Here is a 13,322-nt window from a genome sequence, read left to right as displayed (position 1 = left end):
GAACACGGCTTCTACATGCGGTGACGGTGGAGAAAGGCAGCCGCTATTTGTACCAACTAAAGAGCCATGCGAGGCAGTGCCCTTGTCCTGGCCGGATGGCTCCGTGGGCTGGGGCGTCATCCTGTACACCAAAAGGTTGCAGGTTCGATCCCCAGTCGGGGCGTGTATGGGAGGCAACCAATTGATGGTTCTCTCACACCGATGTTTCTTCCCCTCTTTCTCCCTTCCTCTCTCTCTCAAATCAATTTTAAAAAGCACACATATCCTTGGGTGAGGATTAAGCAAACAAACAAAAGCAGATGCCTGCAGGGCCCAAGGCTGTGTGTTGTCTGGAGTTCGTGTGGTCCGAGGGTATGGAATTCGCTTAGCCCTTCTGTGCTCATAACAACCCCAGGCCCACCGCGCTGCTTAGACCTCCCCGGGTCCCCCACCAGCATCGGCCACTCTCCCCGGCCCGCCTTCACGGCTGGATCCCTATTTGTTTTGTTTGTTGTTGTTTTTTGTTTTGTTTTTAAAAATATATATTTTATTGATTTTTTACAGAGAGGAAGGAAAGGGATAGAGAGCTAGAAACGTCGATGACAGAGAAACATCGACCAGCTGCCTCTTGCACACCCCCTACTGGGGATGTGCCCGCAACCAAGGTACATGCCCTTGACCCGAATCGAACCTGGGACCTTTCAGTCCGCAGACCGACGCTCTACCACTGAGCCAAACTGGTTTCGGCTGGATCCCTATTTGAAAAACTCATGCTTTTTCATTCTGACAGCACATCTTAAAGTAAGCAACGCGCTACTGATGGGATTCTTAAAGCCGAACCGCGCCTAAGGGAAACATAACCGATACGGCTGAAGGAGTTGCGTGAGACGTGAGCAGACAGAGGCGGGCGGCTGGGAAGGGAAGTGAGGCTGTGGTCTAGGATGTTGAAACAATCCTGTGGCATCGACTCAGGCCGGTCGGTCCCTTCTTGGAACCGTGACGAGATGTAGGGGAAGAGAGCTTCCCTGATGCACGGAAAAACTCGTCCGCCCACGTCTCTGCTCGGTGAAGCCCCGGGTTTCCCAACTCCAGGAAGTCCCCTCGTCTCCCTCCTGGAAGGGGAGCCACGCAAACACCGGAATCAGCCGGCTCAGGTCTCCCACAGACAGGCGGAGGCTGGACGAGCAGGCCGGCCCGGCTGCAGCCAGTGTGGGCTGAGGATGCGTGCGGTGCGGGCCCGGAGGGTCCTGGGCCCAGGCAGGAAACAGACTCTGCCTTCCCCCCTCCGCTGACTTCAGTGAGGCTGAGCGGGCAGCATGGGGACCAGGTGCCACCGAAGGAGAGGGAGAGGGTGCTGGGGAGGGTGTGCCAGCCGGGCCCACGCCCACCTGTGGAAACGGGAGTGAGTGTGCCCAGGCAGAGGCCCATGGAACAGAAGAGCAAAGGATGAGAAGCCCCCTGGTCCTTCAGAACCTACCCTATCCCCGAGGGCCAGGCTTCTGGCAGAAGTATGGAACGTGAATTCTGAATGCTGGCAGGGGCGATTACACTGTCTGCCTGGCCCACAATTTAACAAAGAAGAAAGCAAAAGGGAAAGAAAACAGGGAGAGACGGCCTTGCCTGTCGAGAGCATCCTGCAGAGCAGCCCGGAGCCTGACACCCAGAGCTCCCCTCCCACCCACTCCTCCGAGGCTGAGGGAAAAGGGAGGAAAGTCTGGCCAGGAACTGACTGCCCATCCATTGAGGGGACGGAGGGTTAAAATAATGGGTAACATCTACTGAGCGATCACCACGGGCTAATGAATAACCACTAGTTAGGAGCGTTAATCCTCATAACAACTTCCTGAGGTGTGATTCCTGTTTCTAATCAGTAGACGCAGAAAGTTGGGCACTAGGCAGATAAATAACTTGCCCCAAGTTACAGAGAAAGTATGGGTTTTCAAACTGCTTCCTGGCTCAAAATCCTCTGATGGCTTCTCATTGTTCTTAAAATCCAAATCCTTTGCCACAGCCTCTAAGGTCCTGCATGCTCTGCTTCCCACCCCCTCTGTGGCCTCACTGTCCACACCCTTCCCCCTTGCTCACAGACTTGATCAGACTGGCATTCATTGCTGCCTCCTGACCAATGCAAGCCACATTGCCCTTCAGAAGTTTACGTGCTTTGACCAACAGAATGTGGCAGACATAACACCATACCAGCTCCAGGCCCAGCCTGGGAGAAGCCTAGCAGCTCCCACCTTCCCTTATGGCCAGTTGCCGTGTAATAAATCTGACCACCTTGAAGCCACCCTACTGGTGACAGAGCCCAAGTTAGCCACATGGAGAGAGAGAGGACATAGACAAGTGACTGAAGTCTTCCTGGACCTTCCAACCCAGACAGGCCAATGGCAGCTGACTTGCAGCCAAGTAGATGGCTCAAGTCGACACCAAATGGGGCAGAAGAACCGCCAAGCCAAGCCCTGCTTGAGTTCCTAACTTGCAGAATAATGGAGAATAACACATCTTTGTTGTAGGTTGTTACATGGTAATAAGTGATTTATTCACACCAACTCCTCACCAGGTATTCCCTCCAGCCTCCTCCTTTTCTGATCCCTACTCATCCCTCCATTATTAGCTCCAGTAACACTTCCTTCCAGAAGTTTCTCTCATCACTCTACCTCACTCCTCACCCCACCAGCCTCTGAATTCTCCATCTTGGACACTCAGCTCAGGTGCTCTCTCCTCTGAGGAGCCTCCTCAACTTCCTCAGCAGCCGTGGGTGCTCCTCCCCAAGCCCAGGGCACCCATGAACACCGCGTTCCCATAACCAACCCTGTTTGCTTGCTTCCCCTCAGACTGTCACTGTCACATCCACATACTCCACACACACAGCTAATTACCGACCAAACAATACAGGTTCAATAAGATCCTATGAACTAAAAAGTAACCCCTACATCACCCACTGGACCTGTGCATACGGTCTCATTCAGGTCTCCGCAGACCTGTGTGCCTTCGCCACTATGACTGACAATGCCTTGTAGGTGAAGATCGTGATACTCATCTTATTCCTCACAGAGCCTTGCACATAGTAGGAGCTCAATACATGTTCTGTCGACATTTTACTAGTCAATGTGTGACTTACACTGAGCTCCTAATGTAGGGGTGTCGAACTCAATCAGAGAAGGGGCCAAAATCTAAAATCCAGCCTAAATCGCCGGCCTAATGGTTTACTGAACAGTCATAAACTGACAATGTCATAAACTGACAGCGGAGTGCAGTGATGACAGCGCGGTGCGGGCCACATTGCAAGGCCTGGCGGGCTGGATTTGGCCCGCGGGCCTTGTGTTTGACACATGTGTCCTAATGCAACCACGGAGCTCCGATACTCAGGTCACAGATATGCCAGCCCTGGAGGCTACACAAGGCGAATAACGCTCTGCTTGGTTATTTTGGGCTCTTTGAAATTCCCGGAAGTCCATGCATTCCACATTCACAACATTGAGTTCATCGCAAAAGGATAATCTTTTGGAAGCCTCACCTCCAACTCCTATTTCAACAGACAAACGTGAAAGAGTCCACACAGCGTCATCCCACTCTGCCTGGGAGCTGCAAATCAACTGGAAATATCTGGTTCAGTAGGTTACTATACAGCACTGTCCAGACACACTGTCACCACAAGGGACAATCACTCTGTGAGCACCCGCAGTCTTGTGACCATTACACAACATTCCAGAGATACGGGAGCTTCGTGGGCCTGGGAGGAGGAGAGGGTTATAAATAGTGTGGTGTGGGGCCCAGCACTGGGTCAGAGGCCAGCTCCCTGCCCCTGGTTGACATGGGTAAGTCCTTATCTACAAACGCCGTATCTCTGACCACCTCGGACCTTCCCCATCCTCCTGAGGACCTGGCCTTGCTCTCCCCAGTCAGGCCAGGGCTCATCTACCTCTCATGCTCCAGCCGCCCCCTGCTCACATTTTATGTCTCAGCTGGGACCTGATCCTAAATCTTATAGGCTCACAGCAGGCCGTGAAATTTCAACTCAACGCATAGGGGCCTTTGTCACGTAGAGCTGTGCAAGGCAAAGAAAGTGATAAAGGCCCAAAGATGAGGAGAGAGAAAAAGAAAATGGAGAGGACAGGTCAGGAGGTGGTGCTTGTGGGGAGTCCTTCTGTCCAGCTGGCCCTGAACAAGTCCTCATGGACTCAATAAGTCGACGTTCAACTCTGGGAGACACAAAGGAAATGTGCGCTGGCCCGGAAGACAGCAGTTCCTGGAGGCAGCCCACACGGGTGCTTGAATGCTACAGTGATGTCCAATTCTTTTAAAAGCTTCTAGATACTTGTTCTGGATGTTGCTATTTATGCCACTGCTGCCCGGCACCAAATGATTCACAAACCGGCACCCATCTATGAAGCACACTTGGAGCAGCACTGATGTCATTAGTTCCACAAACTGTCCAAAAATCTAGCACAACGCACGTTGCAAGCACATACAAGAATGGTATTGTAAAGGCCAACTTACCTGGTGACGGCTGAAATTTGACCAGATCTTGCAAGTCGGTGGAAATCTGGAAGACGTGGCTGTAGAACTGCTGCACGGAATTCTTCAGGCCAGAGATGTCTCTGGAGTGGGACCGGAGGGTCCCGTTCATCTGCCTGACACAGCTCCACAGGCCGCTGACATGCTTGGTGAGCCCTTCCTTGATCCTCTGAAGACTCCCCGAGATGGAGTCCAGTTTGCTGCACGTTTTCTCCATCTGAGACACCCTGTCCTCCACCACCGAGACGTCCCTCTGGACCCCGTGCGTGTTTTCCTTACAAGTGTCGAGCTCGGCGAGCAGCTGGCCCTGCAGCCTCTGCCATCGCTCCTCCAGCTGGCCGCAGCAAGGAGCCGCGGGGTCCTGGGGGGTCGGCAGGGGCTCCGCCGTCCTGTCTCGCTCGCCCCCCTTAGGAAACCCGTCCACGCCGGCGTCTTCACCGTCCCTACACTTGATCAGCTCATTCTGGAGATGATCCATATCCTCTTCCGTGTGGTTGAGTTGAGAATAAAGAAAACTAAAATCCTGTTGAAGTTTCTGGATGCTACGCTCGGTTTCTTGAAATTTCCTGTGCATCGTGTCATTCAGAGACCTCAAAAGGCTCCCACTGTCACCCATGGCGTGGTCCTCTCCATCTGGCAAAGCGTCTCCTACCCCAGGAAGCTCTCCCTGCCGGCAAATGTCCTCCACAGCTTGAACTTTCTTCCGTAAGTGGTTTAACTCCACCATGACCTGGTCATGCCCCGCCCCTGGCCGGCCTGCTGGTGGGGCTGGTGCCGGGGGCGTGGGCTCTGCTTCCGTGTGGTCGGTCCTCTCTCGGAGCAGGCTCCCCAGGCGCTCTTCCAGGGACTGTATTTTCTGGTCCAGCAGTTGCTTCAGGTCATCGACCTCTCCGCTGATGGTCCCCCGGAGGGTTTCCTCGATGTAAAAGCAATGTTCTTCCGCGTTCTTCTCTGTCACGTTGATCCTCGCGTCTAACTCGTCCCATCTTGCGTCGAAGTCCACGTCCGGCTCTGGAACCTGGAGCCGGTCAAACTCATTGTCCAGGCGCCCGTTCAGCATTCTGGCGGCTTCCGCAACTCTTTCGATTTTCTGGTCTAACGCCTTGATCTGCTGCCCAAAGTCACCGGCCTTTTCACCGTCGCAGCAATCTGGCCGGGCTGCAGGGTCCTGTAGCCGGGCTCGAAGGTCGTTTATTTCTTTTTTCAGGTTGGCTTCCTTCTCCCCTATCAGCTCGATCACACCCAGGTAGCTGCTCCCATAGTCGTCGCACGGCTGCTGCACGCCGATCAGCTTGTACTCACAGGAGTTCTTTAGGTCGGCCAGCTTCCTGTCCATGCCCTCCATGAGCTCCTCCCTCAGCGCCTCGATCTTACTGTCCACGTAGGCTTGGTAGAGCTCATTGGTCGTCATGGTCACCGTAGGGCCCTGGGCGGCCTCCTGGAGCTGTTTGAGCTGCCCTTCGTAGCCCTTCACTTTGCCGTCCAGCTCCTCCAGCTTGTCACTCTTGGTCTTCAGAGCATCCTTGACTTCGGCCAACTCGGATTTGATGTCCTTCATGCCGGATTCCTTTTTGTTGAGGGCGCCAGGAAGCTGGGCCGTTTCAGTGTCTCTACCAGCCATGGCACTGTCGGGCCCTGGCTGGGGGTGCAGCATCTTGCTGGCGTCGTCCTGAATGGTATGCTTGATGTTTTCATTCACTCCGGCGATGGAAGACTGGAGGTCAAGAACCGTCCTGGTGAGCCGGAGCACCTTCTCCTCAAGCACCTGGATTTTCTTATCCTGAAGTTCTTGGGGACCCAGTTCTGGATCTACTGCCCGATTTGGTTTCGATGCACTAGTTGGTGACAAAGTTTTCTTGGGCTCTGAGACCTGGCTTGGTTCATTGTCTGTTACAAAAAAAGAGTTGGACAAGACTCAGCATTTTCTACTTTTACCTGTTTTCGCAAAGACAATAACCAGGGTACTTACAGAATACACTTAAACCTTCGCTTCCACATCCACTCTCATCACAGGTAGTTAGAGTGGAAAAGACTAAGGGCCTTCACTCAGACAGATCACTTGCATTCTGCCTCTGCGATATACTGTCTGCCCTCCAACATGTGAATTAACTTCTGTGAACTACAATCCCCTCATCCATGGAGCAGAGGTACTATCTTCCCTCCTGGGTGTTAACAGAATTGGCACATGATACTCAATAGTCTCTTTCACCCTGAAGGGAAATATTCTTTATCTACTTTATCATAAGAAAATACCATCCCCCACACTAGTGAACTGCAGACACGCCCCAATGGTGGACTGCTTACTGTTAGACCACAAGAAGCCACTTTATGGAGATCCACCCATTCGCTGTTGGGTGGTATATTGTTCAAGCAGCAAGTCACTCTCCATGTGACTCATAAACATTCTTTTACTTTTATTAGCATCCCTTTGCTAGAAGAGTTTCAGACATTGTTTGGTGCCGCTATGCAGTTGGGGAAACTAACAGCAAAAGAGAGATAAAGCAACTGATTCTCCGGCATCTGCTAACCATGGAGCCGTTTGGCCATATGTAGGAAGGTTCACTAAGTCAAAGAATACACACTTTGAATGTTTGATAATCCTACCTTGAGAAATATGACCCCGAGGAAGCAGTACAAGAGGAAAAAATATTATAAAGATGATTGTGATGAGTCATAAAGTGAAAATAAACTGATAGGCATAGAGAAGGATAAAACTGAAAGGAGATGATCGAAACCGGAGGCATTGGAAATTAGAAGAAAATTGAAAAATGCTTTCAAATATAAAGGAAAATTATTTCCAAGCTGGAATTCTGAAACTAGAATAAAGGTGTTTTTAGACTATAACATATCAGAAAGTTTCTCTCTCGTGCAATCTCATGAGACTAGGATGAGATGTGCTCTCCCAAAGCGAGGGGGAGGGTTGGGAAGGAGCAAGCGGGCCCAGGAAGCACAGAGTGGACGGGAGAGGGCAGTTCAGGTCGCAGGCGGCAGCTGTGAGCAGGGGTGGCAGCCCAGTTCGGGCAGCGAGGGCTCCAGGTTTCCTAAGGAGTGTGTCACCGATGTGCTGAGTGTAACGAGGTGCTGTGTGAGGGGCACTGGGAGTGCCGGCCCTCCCAGCAGCCAGGCCGTTACCTGTGGGCTTCTTCAGGCTGCCCCGGGGCCGGGCGGGCGTGGGGCGCGGGGCCTTCCCCGGGTCTCGGGGGCCTTCCTGGCAGTCTGCGCCTCGGAAGCCCGGGCAGCACCTCCATTCCAGCTGGGTCACCATCTTGTACCTGGTGACGAACCGGGGCCGGAAGTTCACGCGGTAGCTGCGGAGGAGAGGGGCGTCTGGTTACGGGCTGTCACCCGGCTTCCCGCGGGGACTCGGGAGAGGCCCCAGGTCACTCCGGGCCCGCGGCCTCCTGCCAGTCTCCTCCGCCCAGCAGTGACCCCCTGGGGTACGGCCCACATCCTATTGGCCTCCCCCCCCCACTTCTCAGGTCCCACCCACCGCACCCCAGCACCCCTCCCGCTCACGGCCGGGGAACAGACAGCTCAGCAAAGCCTGCCCCACCGTTCCCAGTGGACACGGCCAGTTCCCACACACTGAGCTTTTGTTTCCCCGAAGACTTTGTTCCAGAGTCTGCTGCTTCATGGACAATTTTTCAGGTGTCACTCTGTCTGGCTGACATGATTCAGTGGTTCGGCGTTGACCTATGAACCAGGAGGTCACGGTTCCATTCCCAGTGAGGGCACATGCCCAGGTTATGGGCTCAGTCCCCAGTGGGGGGCATGCAGGAGGCGGCCGATCAATGACTCGCTCTCATCACTGATGTTTCTATCTCCCTCGCCCTCTCCCTTTCTCTCTGAAATCAATGGAAATGTATTTTAAACAAGCATCCTGGCCCCCTTTTCACATAGAACCCAGGCCATGAGCCAGCCCCCTCTCCCTGGCACTAACAAGGTGGCAGTCCTCCAGCTACTCGGGTACTTGTGTTCAGATTTTTTTTAAAAATATTTTAAAAATACATTTTGTTGATTTTTTTACAGAGGAAGGGAGAGGGATAGAGAGTTAGAAACATCAATGAGAGAGAAACATCCACCAGCTGTCTCCTGCACACCCCCTACTGGGGATGAGCCTGTAACCAAGGTATACATGCCCTTGACCAGAATTAAACCTGGGACCCTTCATTCCACAGGCTGATGCTCTATCCACTGAGCCAAACTGGCTGGGGCTGTGTTCAGGTTTTTAAAAATGTCTTGACTCCTACAGCGAATGGGAGAAACAGGAATTAGGATTGGAAGCATCCAAAAGCCCCTTTGAAAGTGCACGTCCCCTGATGCACATGCCATCACACAGACCCTGTGACAAGCTGTGACCTAACAGCGGACGGCACCCCGGCCGGCGCACAGCTCAGGCGCGAGCCGGCTCCTTCACCCAGGCCTCTGCGCCTCTTGAACCTCGTCCGTCCTCCGTCCTCTTCACGCTGAGCACCAGCTCTCGCAGCTGGGCGTGTTTGGGGGCCAATTCCCAGGAAGAAAGAGCCTTTGTATGCTCTCCCCAGGGCTGCTGGATGCTCTGGGTGGGGCTCGGGTCGACCAGCTGCCCCGTGGCTGCGGCCTCTGCCGCCACGCAGGCCCACCGCGGGCAGGCCCACCGCAGGCAGCAGCCTGGCGGCGGCGCTGTTCAATCATGTCCCACATGCAGTGGAATCGGGAGGGTCAAACCGGGTCACCCAGAACCTGGAATGGAAGGCTCTCGGCCACCAGCCAGGCCAGGGGCCCGCAGAACCCCAGAGGCGCACCTCCCACGTCCCTGTTCCCCCGCGGGTTCGGCCCGAGGATCACTGAGCAGCTGAGCAGCTGGGCCTCCTCAGGTGCCGCTGACTGGCCTGTGCAGGGCAGGTGTGGGGATGGGGAGAAGCTGTGGTGGAGCCCTTTCCGAGGAAAACGGGAGAGAAAGCCCAGCAAACAGAGAAGGGCTGCTCGAGGCGTGAGGGGTCCGGGGTGGGGTGGGGGAAGCAAGACCTCCTTTCTCGGCTCTTCATTCTCTCCCGTCTCCTCCCACACCTCCCGGCAAGTCCCCACATCCACTCCCTCTTCTCACAGCGAGAAACAGGCTCAGAGAGCTGTGACCTGCCCAAGTTCCAACGGTCAGGAAGGGCAGGGCTGGATGGAAACACGTGTTCTCCTCCGCCCCCACAGCACGCACACACCACACACACACACACCACACACACACACACACACACACACACCACACACAGTACACACACATGCACACACAGACACACACACACACCACACACACACCATACACACACACGCACACACACGTGCAGCAGCAGCAGCAGCGAGCCCCTCGGCACTTGCCCCACGGGCATGCTGGCCTCGCCGCGGAGATGATCCCGAGGACGGGCGGAGCGGCCGCCCCCGCCCCGCAGCAGCGCTCCTCTGAGGTCTGATTCGGTCCAGGTGCACCCGCACCCGGGGCCCTACCACCCACCCACCAAGAGTCCTCTGTGTGGTCCCAGAGATGATATTAAAACAAAATCCCTCCCCACTGTTTTGCACGCTCAGGGACAGCATCATGCCGGAAAAATGTGCAGCCTCAGAAAACTCGGAGATGGACTGCCCGTGGGTTTTGCTCCTGGGCCAGGAGATGACGGCCCCGCTAAAGCCTGCGGGTGAGGCTGAGCCGAGAGGAGGCTGGGTGTCCTGGGAAGAGGTTCGAACTCGCACCCGCCCAGGGCCGTCCCCCCACTGCGGGCCGGGGGTGGGAGAGTCTGGCTGCCCCACCCGCACTCCTCCCCGCGAGGCGGCTTCTCCGGAGCCAGGGAGCCAGCTCACAGCCCGGAGTGCTCCCGGAGGGAGTCCTCCTTCCCCTCCGCCGCTCCGCACCGGCTCCGACCCCCTCGGGCCGCAGGGTTCCGGGCTCAGCGCTGGGGTTCAGGTGCGGCGCCCTAACAGCCCCAGGCCCAGCGGGGAAGCTGGGGTGACAGCTGGAAACCATCAGGCAGCACCGCTCACCTCAGTGTGGGGAGCGCACGCCCCCACTTCTCTGTGCGCCAGGACACGGACCCCAAGGCCTCCGGGGCCTCGGCCCCGGGGTGGGGCGCGGGGAGGAGGTAGGGCTGCCAGCTCCACAGGCACGCTGGGATTCCCCCCAGACACGGGCGCCTGCCTCACAGCAGCCCCGGGGCTGCAGAGGGTGGGAAGGAGGGATGGGATTCCACGCCCCCAGAGCGTGGCACACAGCACCCTGGCAGGGAGCCTTACCGGAAAGCCTGGGCCTTTCCCCTCACCATTCTCCTTTTCACTGGCGTGGGGCGGGGGCACCCAGGTCTCTGTGCCTTTCAAAACCTCCCCACGTGGTTGTCCAGCGCAGCCAGAGCCAGGAGGCAGCCTCAGACCCAGGCCCGCCTCTGCCCGAGGCAGCCAGGCTGGGCCACCGCAGGGAAGGGACTAGAGCAGCGAAAGCAGCCCAAGTGTTTCCAGGGTTACAGGGCCCCTGGGCTGTAGCACATGAAGATACTCGAGGGAAACTTTCTCAACCAGCCAACCCACTGCACCAGCTGGGCCTCCACACGGAGGCAGGGCTGAGGGACCCACCCACAGGAGGCGCTGGGGGAGCTGGGGGCAGGCCCAGACTGCCCCGCGGGCCCTCCCATCGCCGGGCCCTGGGGAGGCGCGATCCCAGCGGCCGCAGCATCCTGGGGGACCCTGGGGACTGCGGCCTGAGCCCGCCCAGACCCCTGCCTCAGCCGTGCCCACTCGCCCCGACTCTCCTCTCCCTCCGGGACTCTTCGTTGGAGTGAAACAAGGGTTTACCATCTCTACAAGCCCAGCCTGTGTGCGAAGGCACCAGCCCAGCCCGGGGAATGGTGCTGAGAAGGACGGGGGCAGGAAAAGAACTGAAGACGCTGAAGCAGAGTTCAGGGACCACACGAGACTGGAAGGGTCCCTGTTGGAACAGAATGTGACACAATGACTGCGCCTTCGTGTGACCTCAGCCCCACGGCTCCTTCCTCCGGCCTGAGGTGGGGCCTCCTCCAGCCACGCTTCCATTCTCACCGGCACCTGTCTGTTCCGGGCCTGTCTTTCCTGCAGGCCGCGAGCCCACTGGGCAAGCAGACCTGCGGGTGGTGTTCCCCACGAAAATCACGGCCTGTGGTAGGTGCTCCATAAACAATCACTAATCAACTAATAATTGATCAAACAATAATTAATTAGTGATAGGTCTACTTTTGACAAGGTTTTGTGGAGTCCAATGTCCTAATTAAAAATTTCAGAATGACCCTTGGGTATAACCCCAACCAGACACGAATTCCCGAGTCTTCCCCAAACCAAACCAACTTCAGGGCCTCAGGACATGGTGAACTGGCCGGAATCACACACCAGGTAACCTAGAACTGTGCTGGCCAACAGGCAGCCATTAACCTCAGGTGGCTATTTGCATTTAAACCATCTTAAATGGACTAAAATCAAACATTCAGTTCCTCGGTCACGCGGGCCGCATTTCGAGTGGCCAGTAGCCCCGAGTGGCTGGTCCATCTCATGATCGCAGACGTTTCACCGGCCAGGAGGGGCCTAGAGAGTCACAGCTTGTCAAAGGCACACCAACCCAGAGATGAGTCTATCTGCTCATCTCTGGGTTCCTATCTCACATCCTTTCTCCTCCCACATCCTAGAATCGCTGGCAGAACATTTCTCTGAAAAACAGCCACACACCCTGGCAGGGGGACATCGAGACAGCTCCTCCCCGGGGCAAGAATCTTTGGCCTGCACTTTGCATTTACCTGAACTTTATTTTAACGCCAGCCACCACACTGCACCCACTAGAAGCCCGGTGCCCCACTGGAGACACTCATTTGACCGGGATTTCTCCCCAAAACAGATTTTTTTTTTTTTTTTTTTTAGTAAACTCTCTCCTTCCAGTCACTGGCTTGCCCTCAGAAATCTGGAGCCAACCCTCTGGCTTCCCTCTGCGTGTGGCTCCGCACAGCACCGCCCGGATGGGCCCGGGCGGGTGGGAGGAGGCCAGAGGGAAGAGGTGCTCCCGCTCTCGGGCCCCGCCCATGGGACCAGGACGAGAAGTCATTTCGCCGAATTTCAGGATGCTCTCAGGGCAGCCTTGTGACTGGCACTCAGCTGCCACTCCAGGGTTTCATAGAGCAGCCACGAATTCCATTTTCTAACATTGTGGTAAACTACACAGCACATACATGTGCCACAGCCCGTGTCAGAGGGCAGTTGCATGAAGTATGTTCACATCGCTGTGCAGCTGTCCCCGCCATCCATCTCCCTAACTTTTCATCATCCCAAATAACACTCTGCCCGCTATCCACAACTCCCGCCAGCCCTCCCCTCAGCCCCAGCCACCGCCGTTCTACTCTCCGGGTCTATGCATCTGACCTCCCCAAGCACCTTATTCAAGTAGAATCATATAGTATTTCCCTTTCGGTGACTGGCTTATTGCACTTAGCATAATGTCCTTGTAGGGAAGGAAAAAAAAAAACACCCCACAACTTTTTCTCTTAGGTTTGTTCTGGGGCCTATGAATTAAACTGACAAAGGACAGACCAACAAGAGAAAAGACATACTGATTTTACGGATGTTACTAATTTTACACGCATAGTGGCTTCACAGAAAAGAAGAGAAAAATCCAGAGGAAGTGGTCACACTCAGACTTGCATACATTTTAACCTGGGGCGGTAAGTTGTAGAATTAGACAGAGGATAGGGGCTTCGGGCTTCGAGGGGTGACCCTTGGTGGGAGGATGGCTCAGAAATACATGGGGGGGGGACTAATGGAGGATAAGGCCTGTTCTGGGGAGGTTTAGACAG

The 13,322-nt window shown here is 55.4% G+C and overlaps 1 protein-coding gene across 1 annotated transcript in view; it reads right to left on the bottom strand.

The window, feature by feature from the left end:
* The window catches only part of EMILIN2 (elastin microfibril interfacer 2), a 42,140-nt gene that overhangs the window by 11,354 nt on the left and 17,464 nt on the right, over window positions 1-13,322 (bottom strand). The window contains exons 3-4 of the mRNA XM_084888910.1: window positions 7,630-7,805; window positions 4,480-6,384 (exon numbers count right to left, since the gene is read on the bottom strand). Of these exons, the coding sequence (XP_084745036.1) occupies window positions 4,480-6,384; window positions 7,630-7,805 (2,081 nt within the window). The remainder of the gene's footprint in view (window positions 1-4,479; window positions 6,385-7,629; window positions 7,806-13,322) is intronic.

The sequence above is a fragment of the Pipistrellus hanaki genome (assembly GCF_964339955.1).
Source record: "Pipistrellus hanaki genome assembly, chromosome: 6".
In the NCBI taxonomy this organism is placed as follows: Eukaryota; Metazoa; Chordata; class Mammalia; order Chiroptera; family Vespertilionidae; genus Pipistrellus; species Pipistrellus hanaki.
Note: the sequence above shows the minus strand (reverse complement) of the source record. Positions and strands in the feature narration are given on the sequence as shown.